The following is a 16838-nucleotide window of genomic DNA, read 5'->3' on the forward strand; positions in this document are numbered from 1 at the left end:
ATACAACGCCAGGAGAGATGGGAGCTGAATGCCTTTCCCAAGCATCTAAGCAGCATTGCTAGCAGCAATAGTGAAGACAGACACCCCGAAAAGGGACAAAGGGGGCTCCGAGCAGCTCCAATGTAGCCACCTCTCTTCTTTCTCTCCCTCTCATTTGGCCAGGCTCACAGCTGGAGAGGACGGCTAATACCTTCTTTGGGGTGGTGGAATCTGACTTTGCAGCATCCCCTCTGACAGCCTCAGGAACATTTCTGCCTGTGTCAGCCAAAATTCCTGCCGGGGACTGCTGCAATGCAGCACACCACACCCCCGCCGGCTCTGAGCCCCAGCCTGGACAGCCGGTGCTGCTCAGCTCCAGCCCTGCCGCTGCCATAGGCGTCCCTCCTCCTCCTGTTCCCCAGGAGCCCCGATGATTTCAGGTTGCTCGGCATCCCCTCCCGCGGGCAGTTGGCGTCCGCAGCGTGTGTCAGAGCCCTCTCGCGCACGTTCCGTGTCCCAACGTGCTGCCTGCGGAACGCGCCGGCTCCCCGGAGGGATCGGCTGTGGTTTCGGATTTCATTTCCCTCGCACGCTACACCCGAATTCCAGACGCTCTCTGGCTTCGCTGCTGCATGGACTCTGAGCGCAGGTCCCTTGCCGTACCCAGCGGAGGCAGCCGGGGCTTCCCTCGGCTCCAGGGAGTGGACCATGAAGACGTCAATTGTATTCTTGCTTTGCATCTCAGTTTTCCCAGGCTTTTCCAAGGGCAGAGTTGTTAGAGAGGATGAAACTGGTTTTGCCGAGTGTAACGTGTTCTTCTCTGGACAAGTCCCACCCGAAGGATTTACGGAGCCGTTCCATGTGAAAATCTGTCAGCAGTACAACAAAGAGCCACGCTTTGCAACCCTCTACAGTACTAAGGACAAAATCCCTCTTTATTCAGCTTTTAAGTTTACAAAGCCAGCTCAAAGTGAGGAGGAGAACTGGCTGGTTGAACCGCAGGTAAGGCAGCTTTTCCTTCGCTGAAAAGCTACTCTTCCTGGAGAACATTTCCTCTGGGGTGAAGCTGGAGCTAGAATTTGGCAGAGGAGCCAGGAACTCTGCTTGTTGGACTTCTGTCGGTATGAATTTAGCATGAGCAGAACTTATTTTTGTGCTTGGAACTCAGCAAACAAATAGTTTCTTGTCCCAGGGAGCTTGTAAGGAAAACTGGGAGGCTGCTGCATGAGAGTGCAGCGCCAGGGGAGAGGAAAGCCCTCTCTGACACCAGTGATGTGTTTGTCCTGCCCAGCCAGCTCTTGTGGGCAGGCAGTGGTGCTGGTGGGTTAAACATCGCAGTGTCAAGTTCAAGTTTGTTCTGCTGCCAGTATGATCACAGTGTTGATAGGGGTTCTTTAGCTTCACTGAGCAGAGATAAAGCATCCATTTGTGGTTCACCAGGTTGGTGTTGCAGCTTTTCAGTGTGTCCCAGTGTTGCAGACTGAGGTAGGAAAATGAGCTGCTGTGTTGTGGGGCATGCAGGTTTCAGTCAAGTGAGAAATATGCAGTATAAAAGGAATTTTTCCAGAGTCTCAATGGTTTTTGACTTCCCTGTCACTAGGCATGTTTAAGCAAGGCTTTCAGGCTGTTGCATTTAATGGGGATCCTTTAAAAACTGGTGGTGCTGTAAGAAAACTTTAGTTCTTCTTTCTGCACCCCCCCACCATGTTTTAGATTTTTCAGCAGTGATAATGATGAATATTGTAGCAACATCAGGCTATCCCATCTGTTGAGCTCAGGAGAGATTACCAGTGTGCAAGGGTGCTTTGTTAGGGCAGGAATGGTGCAGTGTCAGAGCAGTGTGTTGGGAGACTGGATGTTGCCACAATCCAGTGGCAGCTCATCCCTCTGCCAGGAGAATGCTGTGCTTATTCCTCTCATGGGTGGTGATGAAATACTAAGGCCACAAGGCCACAGGCATTGAAGACAGGAGATATTAAGTGATTATCTTAGCCTGGACTGTCTTCTGGCTCTCTGGGCTGGGTTTTGAGTTGCAGGTGTTTCTAAGGGCCTTTTGATCTGAGGCCCTTCCACTTCACAGGCAAGCCGTGGGAGCTTGCCCTTTTAAAAGAGGAAACTTTTTGCAGAATCTGTCATTATTGAGTTGTGGAAGGGTGGTAAATTTTTAAAGTGCAAAGGGGACCTAGGCTGGCAGAATCTTTGGTCACTGCCATGGAAGCAGCAAGGTAAAGAGGCAGAGATGAGATCCTGTCCTGTTTGCCTTGGCCAGTGACCCCCTTCATCACCTCTAGCCCCCATATCTCCTCCTGCTTCTTGTGGTCCAGCTCTCCCAACCTACCTAGGTAGGCTCAGGAGCTGTTCCTGCCATGGAGCAGGGGCCAGCTCCCCCCCACCCCCCCCACCCAGTAACTTTGGTTCCCCTGGACCTCCCTTGAGCTGGCTTCTCTGCCCTTCCTGCTCCATCCCTTTTGACCCCTTATCTTGTCTTCGTTCCTGCCAGCACTCTTGAGTCCCAAACCTTGTGTGTCCTGCCACCAAAACCTTCTGTGGCCTCAGAAATAATAGGGCAGGTGGTGCCTTTATTTGATCTGGCTTCTCCAGAGCAGCCTCACAGTTTGACAGTAGTTTTAGTTGACACTAATGGGTCTCCTTCACCCAGAAGTGAAATGCAGATGTCTCAGAGGCAGGAGTTAGCTACTCTGCAGTTCCCTGGAGGAACCTCTGACTGAGACAGAGAAGTACTAGGACAAAAAAAAAAAAAAAAAACAAAACCAAAAAAACCAAAACAAAACAAATCTGCAGAAGAATATGTAGTGGGAAGCAATCAAGAATATGAAAAATTCCTATAACTCAAGAAATAAGTGCATACAGCCCTCTCAGACACTGCCACTTGGAGGAGAGAGTGGGGAAGAGCTTTCACATCCATTATGTGTGTTCTACCAAGGCTAGGTCAGATGGCTGCTGGAGGGAGCCCTTAGCAGCCCCTGCTCTGCAGCATAGCCCAGTGAGCTCGTATCACCGATTCTCTGGGCAATTTCCTTGCCAAGACAGGCATAGCTGGGTAGGAGCGGGCTCAGCTGCACAGTGACATGTGCTTGCTCATGGAGATGCAGACACACAGCAAATGGAAAGAAATCACTGCAAAAACACTCTCAGCACTCCAGTGAGGGCCTCAAAGTTGTCATATGCTTTTTTTATGGGATAATGATGTAAGTGGTGAGGGCACCGTCTCACTCCCTCCTCAGGAATGTCTTCCAGAGAAACAAATGCCAAATGTAGCACTGAGGCAGTAATTGGGTGAGAAGTGTGAGGAATGTCAGTATTACCCACTGCAGATTGGCAGCTGGAAACAATGAATTAATTCAGCAATTAGTGAAAAATTAGAGAACAGGAAGGGTAGGCTGATGAGCAGGATACTGATGGGACTCCCCCAGGCACAGGTCTGAAAACCTGCTCTGCCACAGATTTCCTAGGGGCTGTGAGCAAGTCACTCAGGTGTCTTTTACCTCATTCCATTTTGGTTGTCTGAAAATCTCTGATTCTTTCTGTAGCTGAGAGAGAGATGGAAAACTCCAGAGTTGCTTTTTCCATTCTAATTTATGAGGGGCTGGATGAGTTACCTTGTGTTTTCATTTGGTTAATGGCTACTGCCGGCAGACAACCAAGGGGGGATTCTTGCCCAGCTATAGCGCAGCTGCCTCTGAGCTGCTCCTGCAATCTCTCTTGGCAGAGAGTCAAGAGAACAGGCACTTCTAGAGCCACTGGTGAATGTCCTACTGCAGAAACTTCAGTGTAAGATGCAGTGTGCCTCTTCCCTGAGCTATGAATCCCAGCTAAGGTTGGATCAAACATTTCCACTTCAGTCAATGGTGTAAGGGTGCCTGAGGAAGCAGTGGTGGGAGAGGGAAGCTGAAGTTCAAGGATCCTACATACCAGGGTGGGGAAGGTGGGGGGTGGCAGTGTCCTGCCTTGTTAAATGACCAAACTCAATGGAAGCTGCCTGCCCTAATAACTGTGTGTGGCCATACTTCTAATCCCCCTCTGCCTCCATCCCTTCTGTCAAACTGCACCCTCCCCTTAATGACACACATCAATATTGTTATGTGCTAACATACAGGCTGCAGGCACATAAGTTATTTTTAAACCTCCATTCTATGATAGGGAGTTTACCTGTCTGCTTGGATTTTGCCCTGAGCTGTTCCAGGTTATTTGGACAGGTGGCTTCATGGCTGACTCCATAAACACAGCTATGTTTTGGGGTGACACAAGCCAGAAGCTTTTTGAAGCAGGGAGGAAAGGTATCTTGCAATGCAGATTAGATGCAATGCTGAGATAGCCTGCCTTTGGGATTGAGCTGGAGGAGTCATGAAAACTTCAGGTACACATTAGTTATTACAAACCATAATAGGAGTTATTATAAACATAATTAGATGATGTCAGAGCCTGACACATGAGCAGCACACAGTTGCATGTTTATCATATTCTTTTTTAATTGCACCCAAACAATTTGATGCTAAGTGCAAAGACCTGCAGCTGGGCAGGTAACCAGGGACATATTTTCTTAATAGGATCCTCAAGGTTTGCATGCAGCAGCTCATAGGGAGAGAGAAACTAAGTTTGTTCTGCTTCGTGTAGGTTGGCAATTTCTGCCAGGAGGCAGAGCTAATCCATCTTAGGTCTGTGTGTCCTTGTAAATTGGCAGCACTCACCATAGGAGTGGGATGGGATGAGTGTCTCTGAGACGGTGTAAAACTCCAAAGGGTCATAGCACTGAGGGCAGTTCCTGGGCACAGCCTCACATCTATGCTCAATCCCCCTCACCTCTTCCATGCTATTAAACAATCCCTTGTCCCATGGCACACCATCATCTTATCAGAAGGGGAGAATGGCAAGGGAAGGGGGGGGCAGAAAGAGACAGTGATGTTGTGTAATGCAAAATGTCTGGCCTCATCAGCCAGCTGCAGGCTGTTGTTTGGGGTCACTGAGCAAGAGGAGCAAAATAAGGCAGTAAAAGTGCAGAATAAGTCTTTTTAAGTGGTGCATTTAGAAAAAGCTGCGACTTGTGCATCAGCACATGGGACTCCCTATGATCCTTCCAGTCCTGAAGCAATGAGCACCAGATACTTAAAAAAAAAAAAAAAAGAGCAAGAAACCTCCTTAGCAGGAGGTAGAGTAATGCAGCCCTCTGCAATGGCCAGGCTTGGCACTGTGACCAAGCTCGGTGCAGAGGGAGCCCTGTGCCTTGACTGCAGGGGTTTGGCTGATGCAAGAGGCCAGCCAGGGCTCAGCTCCCAGGTAAGGGTGATGGACAGTTGCTGACCCTGGCCCTTGCACCCTGACAGGCTTGTGCAGAGCTGTGAGGAGATGATGTGCCACTAAGAGGATGAAAACTCTGTGTAAGGCTGCAAGGACATAGTTGGGTATCTGTCCAAGTGCACTGCAGGGTGGTCAAGAGACAAGGATGGATGACCTGGCAATGATTCAAGGTAGACTATGAGCTGTCTGTCAGATGTCTCCAAAGTGCATATTATATAGTGCAGTAAATAATTTATGGGCCAGGGGCAAAGGCAGAAGGTTTAATTGGGCCAGCACAGTGTGGGGACCTGAGGGCCACACCCTCTGAAACAGAGACTACAGAAGGCAGTGACTGCCAGAGATCATCTGCCGCCCCTGAACTTCCAGCAACATGTTCACCCTCTAATTTGAGGAACAAAATGACAATTTGGCACAGCCCTCTGGAGCGGCTGCAGGCAATGTCAATAGGAATGACTATGGATCAGACAGAGCTGTGGTCACCTGAGAGAGACCTGAACACACCCTGACATTTAGTGCTGCTCCTCCCACTGCTCTTTACCTCCCCCACCCAACCCCTTCCCTTGCGTGGCTCCAGGACAAATTCCCACTGCAGTAATTGCTGCAGTAATTGCTAACTCTGGCTCCACTGCATGGGACATGCAGACACAAGCAGGGAGCACAGATTCCATCGGGGGCCTTTGGTGATGACACCCTCACCCACGGTATACCAGGTGGTCATTAAGGATGAGGTTCAGACTGTTAATGACTTGAGGATCAACCCTGATCCTCAAGTTACTGATGACCAGCCCTGCAACAGCCCCAGGAGCTCACTGCTGTGTCTCCTGTTCAACGTGGGGTAGTTCAGGTCATCTGACATGATGTCTGGCTTCATTCTTGCTTCTCACACAATAACCAGTGAGAGGTAAATGCCTTCTCTAGACATCTTATACACTGTGGCCTTTTGTTTGTTTATTTTTTTCTTTCCCCATGACTTGGATTTGATACCTCAGAGGGGCTTAAGTTAAACCACGGTTAAGTTCTTCAATGAACTGCAGGTACCACCACAGTAGGAGGTGAATACATGACCCTAAATCTACCCATCTATTGGTCTTAAAAATCTCTTCTAGGACAAATTAAAATTCAGAGGCTTGGTATATTATGACTGGTGAGACTTTGAAGTCAGTGCTGTGCTGTGTACCAGACTGGAGAGCTGCAAATATCCTTTGGAGCCTAACCCAATGTGCTTGGCAGAGAAACTAAGTAGAGAATACACTCCTCTGAAGCACTTCAAGGAAAGTAATGAGAAGATGCAGGATATAATCCAAGGCATGGCATGTACTAATAGTGCTAATGAAAAGTATTTGTCGAGGCTCATTTTACACATTGTTTTCTAGGAAGGTAAATTGCATGCAGTAATGCTTCTCTCTGCTCTTTCAGATAGATGATCCAGAAAATGACTTGCATGAAATGGTGCATGAAGCCGATATTGGTGGCACTGTGGCCAACCTTGGTGCAAATCAAGCCCTGACCTCAGACTACGTGGGCTCTGGCTACGAGAGAGGCCTTCTCAATCCCAGTTTGCTTAATGAGGAGGATTTCCAGGTGGCCACTTACACACTCACGAACGCTGTCCCTCTGAGCCCGGCTCTGAGCAAAAGCTGGCACAGAGACATTGGGAAGGTAGTGGAGCAAGCTCTGATCCCTCACTGTTCCAAGATGGATCATCTATATCTCCTTGCAGGTGCAGTTCCTTCCAGTGTCCAAGTTAAAGGCAAGGTGTCAGTGCCAGAGAGCCTCTGGCTGGCAGCCTGCTGTGATGCTCCAGAGGGATGGTCCCTGGGACTAGTGAAAAAAACCAATGATGAAAGCAGCTTGGCAGACCTCACAGTGAGAGAGCTGGAGAAGCAGCTTCTACCAGGAGTTCACTTGTTCAAGGGCAACTGTGGGAAAGACAAACAAAGCCAGAAGAAAAGAGAAGCAGTATTGCAAGCTGTCGGTCAGATCCGCTCTGGAGAGCAAGTAGGAACAAATAACAATGAGGAGAGCAAAGAGAGTAGCTTGGTGAGAAGACTGGCTGGCATCATTGCTACCCCTTTCATCAAACTTCTGGAACTCCTCATCTACATCTTTGTGGAACTGGTGAAATTTGTGTTTTATTTTCTGTGGCTTGTTATAAAGAGAGTTGTTGGCACAATTCTGGGTGGAGTCTGCAGCCTGTGGAATGGGGTGGTGTCCTACCTTAAAGCCATCAGCATGGTGCTCATCAGCATCCCCTATGATGTTGGGAGGGTCATCATCAACATCTTCCTGGGCTTCCTGCAAATTGTTCAAGATGTGATGTCCCTCACCTACAGGATCCTGAGCATCCCCGTGGGATTTGTCCTTCACCTAGCTGCTTTCCCTTACCACTCCATCTGTGCCATTCCCTCTGTCCTTAAAGACATGGCCACTGGGATCATGGGCACCTTCTCGCTGGTCATCGACGCCACGGCCGCGGTTCTGCATGGCTTCTATTACCTGGCTTGGCACATCCTCAAACGGTTTGTGCCTAAAGGCTCTTCTGGGGACTGAGAGGAACAGAAACCAAGGCTGCAAATACATGGAATAAAGGAGGACTGGGGCAATGCTTTAAGATTCAAGGCCAAATGCTGTCAATTTCCTTCTGGTATTTATTGTAGTGACATTAATAATAATGAACTGACTGGGGAATAACAAGGAGGGCCGAGGCAATGTTGCTCGGGGCCACCACCACTATAACTAGAGTTCTGTCTGTTGTAAAATGTTCGGGTTATATTGGTGCGGGCCACAAAGTTTCTGTGATTTGCAGGTGTCAAGATGCTTCCTCTGGGAAATGCACACTAAATGTGGTATGAGGTAATTTCTTTCTGGCTATGACGACACTGAGACTTATGCGGTGGCAGTGAGCTCTGCAGAAGCCCAGCCCTTCCAAGGAGCATGTGGTGGTGGTTAGGAGGAGGACATGAATTACAGAGAGTTACTGGGACTTGATTAAAGGAGAGGGAGGCAAGAGTACAAGGATTTGGGGGTGAAACAGCAGGGAGCAGAGGGGAATGGGGGCAAGGTCCTGCTATTGACTGCATTGCTCATTTCTCTGGTGTCCCACTGGTGAAGGGGATGCAGCTGGGTATATCTCATAGTCTTCAGGCCTTTCCAGGCATCTGAAATTGCATGGATCTTGCTGCAAGGAAAGGACCACTGCCCATTTGTTTTTTTTGCATGGTGGGAAATCATTTTTCCTTAGCCATACCAAGGTCATCTTCCCCAAACCCTTCCTTGCTGTCTGGTGATCACTGAAGGTCTGAGCCTTGAATCTTCAAGATGTGGTGTTCTTTGAAGGTCTAAACCAGTAATACCTTAGCCCTGAAGCCCTTGTGTCTGCTCCAATGCCCAGTACATCTGGGAGCCACACTTTTGGATTCAAATCTGTTTCAAACTGCCTTGTCTCCCTTGAGAGCTGACTGCTCCTGAAGCACACAGGGGACTATGGACTGTCAGGTGGGAGGAGAGGCAGGAGGGATCCCAGGCTGCAGCACATGTTTTGCTGGGTGAAGATCCACACACAAAGAGACACCTTAATGTCAGAGGCAGAACCAACTCCTCTTCTGCAGTGCACATCTTCTCTGCTCACTCTTCACCTCTTCTTCCCTCTGCCAGCATGAGTCACATCCCTCAACATTTGTGCAATTGGAGCTGGGTCACATGTCAGGGCTTTGCAGGGGACCAGCAAGTGTTTGCAGCCAGATGAGGGGCACAGAGACATCTGCTACTGCTGGAGAAGGGCACAGGAGTGCTGCCCTTCCCTGGGGCTTGGCTCAGCAAGGGGCTTTGGATCTCTTGGTGCAGTTGCCTGCAGGAGGGAAGCTTCCTGTCTCAGCAGCATTTACTAAGGCAGGACTCCATGAGGTGTTTGGGAGTCCTACATGCACGTTCCTTCCTTTCACACCCTTTTGTGTCTCTCCCTCCAGTGCCAGCTTGGTGTGGACCCCTGATCTACTGTAGCATCCCATAATGAGTCCCAGGAGTGAACAAGCTGGTGCTGCCCTCTCAGTAGTACTAAGTTGGTGGGGCCTGTCCTACTAACATGGCAGCTTTGCCTCTCTGCATTGTGCAGCCTGCAGCAAGGCTGAGCTGGCATGGATGGATTCAGAGGGAAAAGGAGATTTGGCTGGTTCATGGTGGGACAGAGTTGTTTCTTTAGCTCAGGGGCTGTGTTCAATACAACCAGATGTGTTTGCATATCCCAGCCCAGCACACCCTGGCCAGGTGGCACCCTGTTCAGAAGTGATGCAAATGGCAAAGCTGGGAATGCCAACAATGGTGATGAAGTGGGGAAGCAGTGGCATGAGTGGAAAGAGAGGATGGCTCCTTGCCTCATCCTTCATGGGCCACCTGTGTTTTATGGAGAAAGAGAGGCTGTCTGCAGGAAGAACTGGCTTTGTTCAAAAGGAAAAACAACTTTTGGATGCCAATATGGGTTGCAGTTGGGTAAAGTCAGTGGCATTTTGCTATAGGAATGTTGAGTGCAAGGTCACTGCTCCTAACAGGCAGAGAGCAGCCAGTGGATGCTCTCCAGACTGAACTTTGCATGTCTGCCCACTCAAACATGCTTGGTCTGCTGTCAAGACAGATGTGGAGCTGATTTCCCACTCCTTCATGAGACGCTGTCTTAATCCTGGTACTCCTCAAGGCCTACATGGCAGCTGTCAAGGCAGGAAAGAAGCCAGCTCAAGCCCCAGGGGATGCTAGGGTGGGGTAACAGGGGCCCCAGCAGCCTCTAAAGGCACGCGTGGTGGCAGCAGCTCTCAGCTGCAGCCCAAGCACTGGGGAGAAGGGCTGGCTGCCCCCCACAGCTGTCTTGCACCTTCTGTGTGACCTTATCTCTGGCACATTTTAGCTGCATGGCATTGCACAGCAGCCAGCCATGTACTTCCTGGGGCTCTGCACCCAGACCAGCTTCCCTACACCTGAACCCAGCAGCCCCTGCATCCCAGGTCCACCAGCATCTCCAGTGCAGCTCTGCAGTCACAGTGATATGGGAGCTCATGTGCTGATAAGCAGCGGAGCTGAGGCACCTAAGGAGCTCTGCACAGTCAGTTTGACACCACCATTGCTACCCCACCTAGCTCAGGCCAGCCTGTCTCTGCTGCAGCCATGACTTCTGACAGCAAGTAGACAGTCCTTGAAATCCAAGGTGCTGCAGCTCTGTAGGATTTGGGCAGAGGTGCAACAGTATTATTAAAATTGTCTTAACATGCTCAGATTTCAAATGCTAAGAACAGTAACTGGCATGGGGCATTTATCTTCTGTGCTGCGTGTCTGAGCAGGCAGTGGGAAATCTACCTTGAACATCGAGCAATTATCACAGAACAAGCAACATCCTGCAAAAAACCACTGTTTTGAGATTCTTCTTATCTAGGCATGATTTATGGCTCCTGAGCTTTACTCTATCCTTGGAAACGTATGGCTTCAACGAAATAAAATGACTTTTCCTAAGAGGGGCTGGTATAATTTTCTGCCACAGAGATGCAAATGAGATAGCAACCTAGGGTGTCCTGACTAATCAAGAAAACAGCAGCAGCACAGTTTTTCTTGTAACAGCTTGACATCTGATATTAATGGCTCTTCTGTGCTTTTTAAACACCTCTTTCCTCTCTCAAAGCACTCTAGGACTCAATTAATTAAGCTGCAGAATAAGTAGGTAAAACCTGAGGTGTTGCAGGCCGTGAGGATGACTGTGTGTGTGCCTGGAGAGGGGACTGTTTTGTTCTTGTGAGATGCAGTGAGATGCACCTGGAATGCAGCATGATAGCCAGTTTTCATACAGGAATCACAGCACAGCAACACAGCTCTTCACAGCTCACAGGGAGAAACTCCTTGGGCAGTGCTGGTCTCTGGACTGGCTTTGTCACAACTTCCTTTCCTTCTCTAACAGGGGTAATTATATTCCACTGCTGGTATGGAGTCCTGTGATGAGTAAACCAGATGCTGGCACCTCCGTTTTGCAGGTACCTCTCTTTGGGCACATGAACCCCTGCAGGTGAGTCTGCATCTGTCTCAGGCCTGCAGGAACTGGTGAGGCACTAGTACAGGTTGCCTGGAGAAGCTGTGGATGCCCCATCACTGGAAATGGTCAAGTCAAGTTGGCAGGTTGGATGGGGCTTTGACCAAGGTGGTCTAGTGGAAGGTGTTCCTGCCTTAACCGGATCACCCCGAGCTTTTGCACAGGGGTCTCTGCACCTTGAGGTGTCCCTTGTCTCTGCTGCATCCACCTTGGGGCTGGGCACCCATAATGGCAGAGGGACTCAGTAGCCCTGCAGGACAGCACCTCAGTCCCTCTGGGTCACACCTCAGCTACCATTGCATGTTTTGAAGCTGCTCACCTTGCATGGAGCTCCTTCAGCAGCTCTGTCCCTCCCTCTGGTCAGGGAGCTGCTCCTGTTCAGCAGGGAATTGAGCCATGCTTGCTCACAGGTTATCTCTCCAGCGTAGCCAGTGCCAGAAAATGGAAAAGGTATTGGATAATAAATACCAGTGTAACTCGTTTGGCCAGCAGGGATTGTCTGGGAGCAAGGAGTGTGAGGTGTGTCCAGGGTGTGTGTGTAATAGAGAGGTTGCAATACTGTGGGTTTGGCATGGGATGATTTCTCCTTGCTGCACAGACTCCTGGGCTCTTGGACTCACTTTGGTGGATCTCACACGGGGTAACATCTGCTATTGATTTCCACACAACTGGTGTTTCCAGCCAGGCAGAAATACCTAAAGACTTTCCAGTGGTGTTAGTGTTACAGCTGGTTGGAAAATCTCCAAGGAATTATATTCTGTCAGAATGAGGTGATTTATCATACAGGGTTCTTTTCATGGCAATTTACCATTTTTAGTGGAAAATAGTTTTCAAGTCCAGGTTGGAACAAGGACAGGAAACATCCGAGAGCAGCCCAGGGTCTGGATTAGTGGTTTGGATGTTGACATTCAGCACCCACTCCTGCCTAACTGCAGGAGAACGTGGCTCTTTCTGTCTCAGAGGCATATCCTTCAGCCATGGCCCATCTTAGCACATGTGTGATTTTCTTCCATTTGTAAGAATGAAAAACCCTGTCTCCTTTCCAAAAATACTGAAATTGTGACTGTATTCCTGGGAGGTAGAAGCCATTTTCTACTAAGCCAGCAGCAGAGTTGCCTCCAAAACTGAAGAAGAGGCTTCAAATTCTTCTGCAGTATCATCTTTATTAATAAGCTTATGTTTTAATCTAATTTAACATGGTGAAGAATGGACATCTGGAGCAAATGTCACTGTGTGACTTTTCCAAACCCCAGTACCTGCTGGTAGGAGATGGTTATGGACCAATGCCAGGAGCTGCAGCAGGTGGGCAGGACCATGCTGGTGGGCAGAGGAGGATATATGGGAGAAGAACATCAGACTAAATAAAAGGAAGAAATTTCCTTTTAAATGAATGTAAATTACAATGAGTAAAACCCTGGTACAGGTTGTCCAGAGAGGTAGTATTTGCCCCAGCCCTGGAAACATTCAAGATTAGGCTGGATGGGACTCTGAGCAACCTGGTCTGGTTGCAGATGTCCCAGGTTGAGCTATGTGGCCCTTAAACTCCCTTCCATCCCAAGCCTTCTCTGTGCAACCACATGGCCACTAGCTAAACAGCAAGCAGTAAGGGCTGAGCAATGGTCTCTGCTTGGTCCTGACACTGACCAGCTGCTGATGTGAGTGAAGCAGCTCCAGAGGGATGTGCGATAGACTCATGGAGACATCACTTTCTGGATTTATCTGGCCATCTAAATGTAGCCATTTAAAATTTCTTCTCTGCAGGCACAGGGGTCCCTGTGTTCAGTATAAATATGTCACCTGGCTTTCACCTGGCACCTCAGCTGGATGCTGGGACCAGTGAATCTTAGCTGGGGTTGGGGACTGCTGGGGCTTGTCCCATCACCCTTGAAGACCTTTGAGGTGTCCATTGACATGGTTCACCCAGATGATTGTACAGGTGCGATGGTGTTTCCCACAGCCCCTTGGAAGGGGTTACTAAATCCTTCCATGCAGGCAGGACTAATATCAGGGTCTGATGCCTCCTGAGTGCTGATGGACATGACCTGCAGTGCTTGCAGCCACGTTTGGGTGGTGGTGGGAGTTGTGTGTGGTCCTTTTGAAACAGATGGGATTAACCACAGTGTGCACCTCAACCATACAGCTTGGCCTGACCTGTGTGGAATGAATCCAGCTCACAAAGAACTTGGCCCAATTTTTTTGAGTTCATGGAAAACATGTGCATTTGTGGGTTGGATGAGTTCATCCCTCACCCTCAGGCATCTGTAGGAAGTACACCTTTGCACTGGAGATGACAGTCACCAGTCACTGGAGGTGACAGCCCGCACTTGAAAACATCACTACACCCTGCAACAATGAGATGAGTGTCTAATGTAGGGCAAGGGGCTGCCTTCCCAAGGATCTGTGAGATCCTTGGGAAGGCACAGAGCCCATGGCTGCAGAAGAGGCTTGAACGGTAACAGTGGCTGTCCTGCTGTCAGAGGGGTGCAAATCTGAGGCTCATCCCCACAGCAGCTGAGGATGACTACTCAGATAGAATCATTAAGGTTGGAAGAGACCTCTAAGATCATCGAGACCTACCATGACACAGCACCACCAAATGAACCACTAAACTGTGTCCCCAGGTGCCACCTCCATGTGTTCCTTGAGCTCTTCCACGGTGTGATTCACCAATTCCCTAAGCAGTCTGCTCCAATGCCTGACTATTCTTTTAGTAAACAAATTTTTCTTAATCTCCAAACTAAACTTCTTCTGGTGCAACCTGGGGCCATTCCCTCTTGTCCTGTCACTTGCTACTTGGGAGAAGAGACTGACCTGCTCCTGGCTACAATCAGCTTTCGTGTGTGATCAAAGACAAGTGAACAGGCTCTCAGGCTCCAGTGATGAAGGATTATTTTGTACATTTCCAGATCCTGTAATATTTCAGCTCATGCCCCCATTCCCAACCCAAGGGAGGCTTGGTGGTACAGGATCTATCTGGGAACCTGGTCCCTGTTCTTTATTTCTCTCAGGAGCTTATTCAAGATCTCATTCTTTCTCCATCCCCCATTTCCAGCTGTGAAAGATGCAGGTGTTCAACACTGAGTACATTCCCACAACATGTCCTGCTGGCACTGCTGGGGCTCCTGTGGGCACAGCACTGAGGCTTTGGACCTCTGTGGTTGTGGGGATTTGCAGTCAGGTCTACTAATTAGAGCTGGTGATGATGCCTCCAATGGAACTGCTCCTGTTCCTGTTTTTCGCCAAAACAAAAATTTTGTTGTTTTGTTTTTTCATCTGAAAATTAAAAAAAAAAAAGAAAAGAAAGAAAAGAAAGAAAAAACCTAGGGGTTAGCTTAAATCTAATACCATGTTTTCAGCTGATATTTTCAGCATCACTGTGCTGTACTGCAGGTGTGAGCTGCAGTTTCACCCTCTGCGAGCTGAACGCCGCATCCCAAGCGCGTTTCCACTGACGTGGAGGGTGGAGGCGGATCAGAGTCCCCCAGGAGATGATGCAGGGCAGATGCCACCCTCTGGTGGAGCCTCTGCCTCTCTCCATGCATTGCCGAGGGAGCCAAGAGAGAGTAGCTAGGTAATTTTGCCAGGCAAATTAAACGCCTGTGTTCAGGCAGCACCACCTCCCCAGCCCAGCCCTTCTGGTGCTTCCAGAGACGCTGGGACAGAAATCAGCAGGGCAGAGGCGGTCTGGGCTAAAGCTAAGCCCTCCTCCACGAGGCTGCACAGTGTGGCAGCAAACTGCTGGGGAACTCCTTCCTGAGCAAGTCAACACTGAATGTGGCAGGTCAGCGCTGCTGGAACACTTCTGTTTTGACTGTAATCATGTTTTGTTGCTTTTGCTGTATCTAGTTATTTGGCTATGTTTTATTGCCTGGATATATAGATAACCTGAACACCAATCCCAGACAGGAGAAGGAGGGCTTCCCTTCTGCAAAAGCACTTTCCCACATGTCAGAAAGGTTCCAGTTTTGCTCCAAGGGCCTTAGAAAAGCCTGAAGAAAAAAAAAAACATACATGGAAGATGAGGAGAATTTTAATTTAGCAGGAAATACAAATGCAGTGATCATCTTCCTTATATATTGAAAAGCTTACAAAAAATCAATGATATTTATATGAGCTCATTGGCATGATGAATGATGTTATTTAAAATCTATGCAATTCTAGCTTGGGTTTGTAGAGCCTCTGGTCCTCTGTCCATGTGCTTCACTGGATAACTCCATCATGATCCAGCTAAAAGTTTTTGGGGGGAGTTTCCATGGATGTGCTACCTTTATCTCAGCCATGGCCCTTTGCCAGCTCCCAGGGACATCCCACAGCTGTCACCATGGGCTGCAGGGAGATTGTCCCACAGCCACTTGGTGTGGGCACATGAGCACCCCTGTGACACGGTCCCTGGTCTGCCACCACCCTTTGGTGTCCCCAGTGGGCACAGGGGATAGATGGCAGCAGAATGGTGGCCCAGGAGGATGGGCAAAGAAGTCTTGGGGAATCACCAACACACAGATGGTTTTGGCTCTGCATTTCCTGTGGGAAACCAGCTGGAGATGTGAGGATGGGGTGTGGGGGAGCAGGGCTGTCCTCTCCTGTGCTGGGTACCCCCATCTGAGCACTCACACCACACACAGGGTCTGAGCAGGGACCAGAGTCAGGGCAGGGCTCACTTGAGGGTGGCACTGTCCTGCCCAGCTCATCATCCATGCTCTGGGACTTGTAAGGGCTAAAGCAGGAATTCCACAGCAGCCCTTGGCTTTGAGGAATACTACAAGATTTTTATCTTTTTCATGATGGTGCCAGCAACATGGTGCCCCTCCCAGTCCTGAGCTGCTCTGGCAACTGGAGGTGACAGGCACATCACCTGTACCAGGGAGCTGGACCTAAGACAACAGATATTTTCAGAGTTTTGGAATTCCCACTGAAAGCAAATAAATAGGCACTTTATATACATGCAAATATTTATATACCTACATGTATTTATCTTATTGTGATCTGTGCATCCTGCAGCTGGAGGCAAAGTTACACCCAAAATATCCCAGGTCTGCAGCTTGTGTTAGCTAGTTTAGTCTTTCTGAGGGGAAATTATCATCTCCCCCAGTGCAAACTTCCCTGGTAATCCCTCAGCACTAAGTCACCTTTCACTGGGGATGGATGGGGCAGGGGGCAGGGTTTGGGGACTTGGGGGCAATTTGACTGCCAGGTAAGCTTGGCACTGCCCTGAGCCAGCACCCTCAGCACACATTTCCTCTCACCTTTGCTTGCCCTTCCTGTTTTTATGGCTCTCACCAACTTCTGCCCTGGGGTTTGCCCAGGTCTCCCTGGGAGAGGGATTAAATAATCTCTGTATTGAATGATACATAAATTAAAACCCACTACAAAGGCATGGAGAGGAAGGACACTTCGAGGCCTGGATTTGTCCCAAAACACAGGATGTTCTTCTGCTCTAGAGATGTGTTCCCCAGCATGTGGCAAATGATGGCTCAAACAGGAG

At 49.2% G+C, this 16838-nt stretch overlaps 1 protein-coding gene across 1 annotated transcript; it reads left to right on the forward strand.

Moving 5' to 3' along the window:
• Positions 1-323: 323 nt before the first annotated feature.
• ENDOD1 (endonuclease domain containing 1) lies at positions 324-10790 on the forward strand. Its single transcript, XM_009102763.4, has 2 exons — positions 324-981; positions 6712-10790. The coding sequence occupies exons 1-2, from the start codon at positions 688-690 to the stop codon at positions 7843-7845; spliced, it is 1428 nt and encodes a 475-aa protein (XP_009101011.4). The 5' UTR covers positions 324-687; the 3' UTR covers positions 7846-10790.
• Positions 10791-16838: the final 6048 nt, after the last annotated feature.

This window comes from Serinus canaria, chromosome 1, assembly GCF_022539315.1.
Source record: "Serinus canaria isolate serCan28SL12 chromosome 1, serCan2020, whole genome shotgun sequence".
NCBI lineage: Eukaryota > Metazoa > Chordata > Aves > Passeriformes > Fringillidae > Serinus > Serinus canaria.

Coding starts and splice junctions, on each gene's coding strand:
- ENDOD1 (XM_009102763.4), top strand. CDS start 688: ATGAAGACGTCAATTGTATTCTTGCTTTGCATCTCAGTTTTCCCAGGC. Junction 982..6,711: donor ACTGGCTGGTTGAACCGCAG/GTAAGGCAGCTT, acceptor CTGCTCTTTCAG/ATAGATGATCCAGAAAATGA.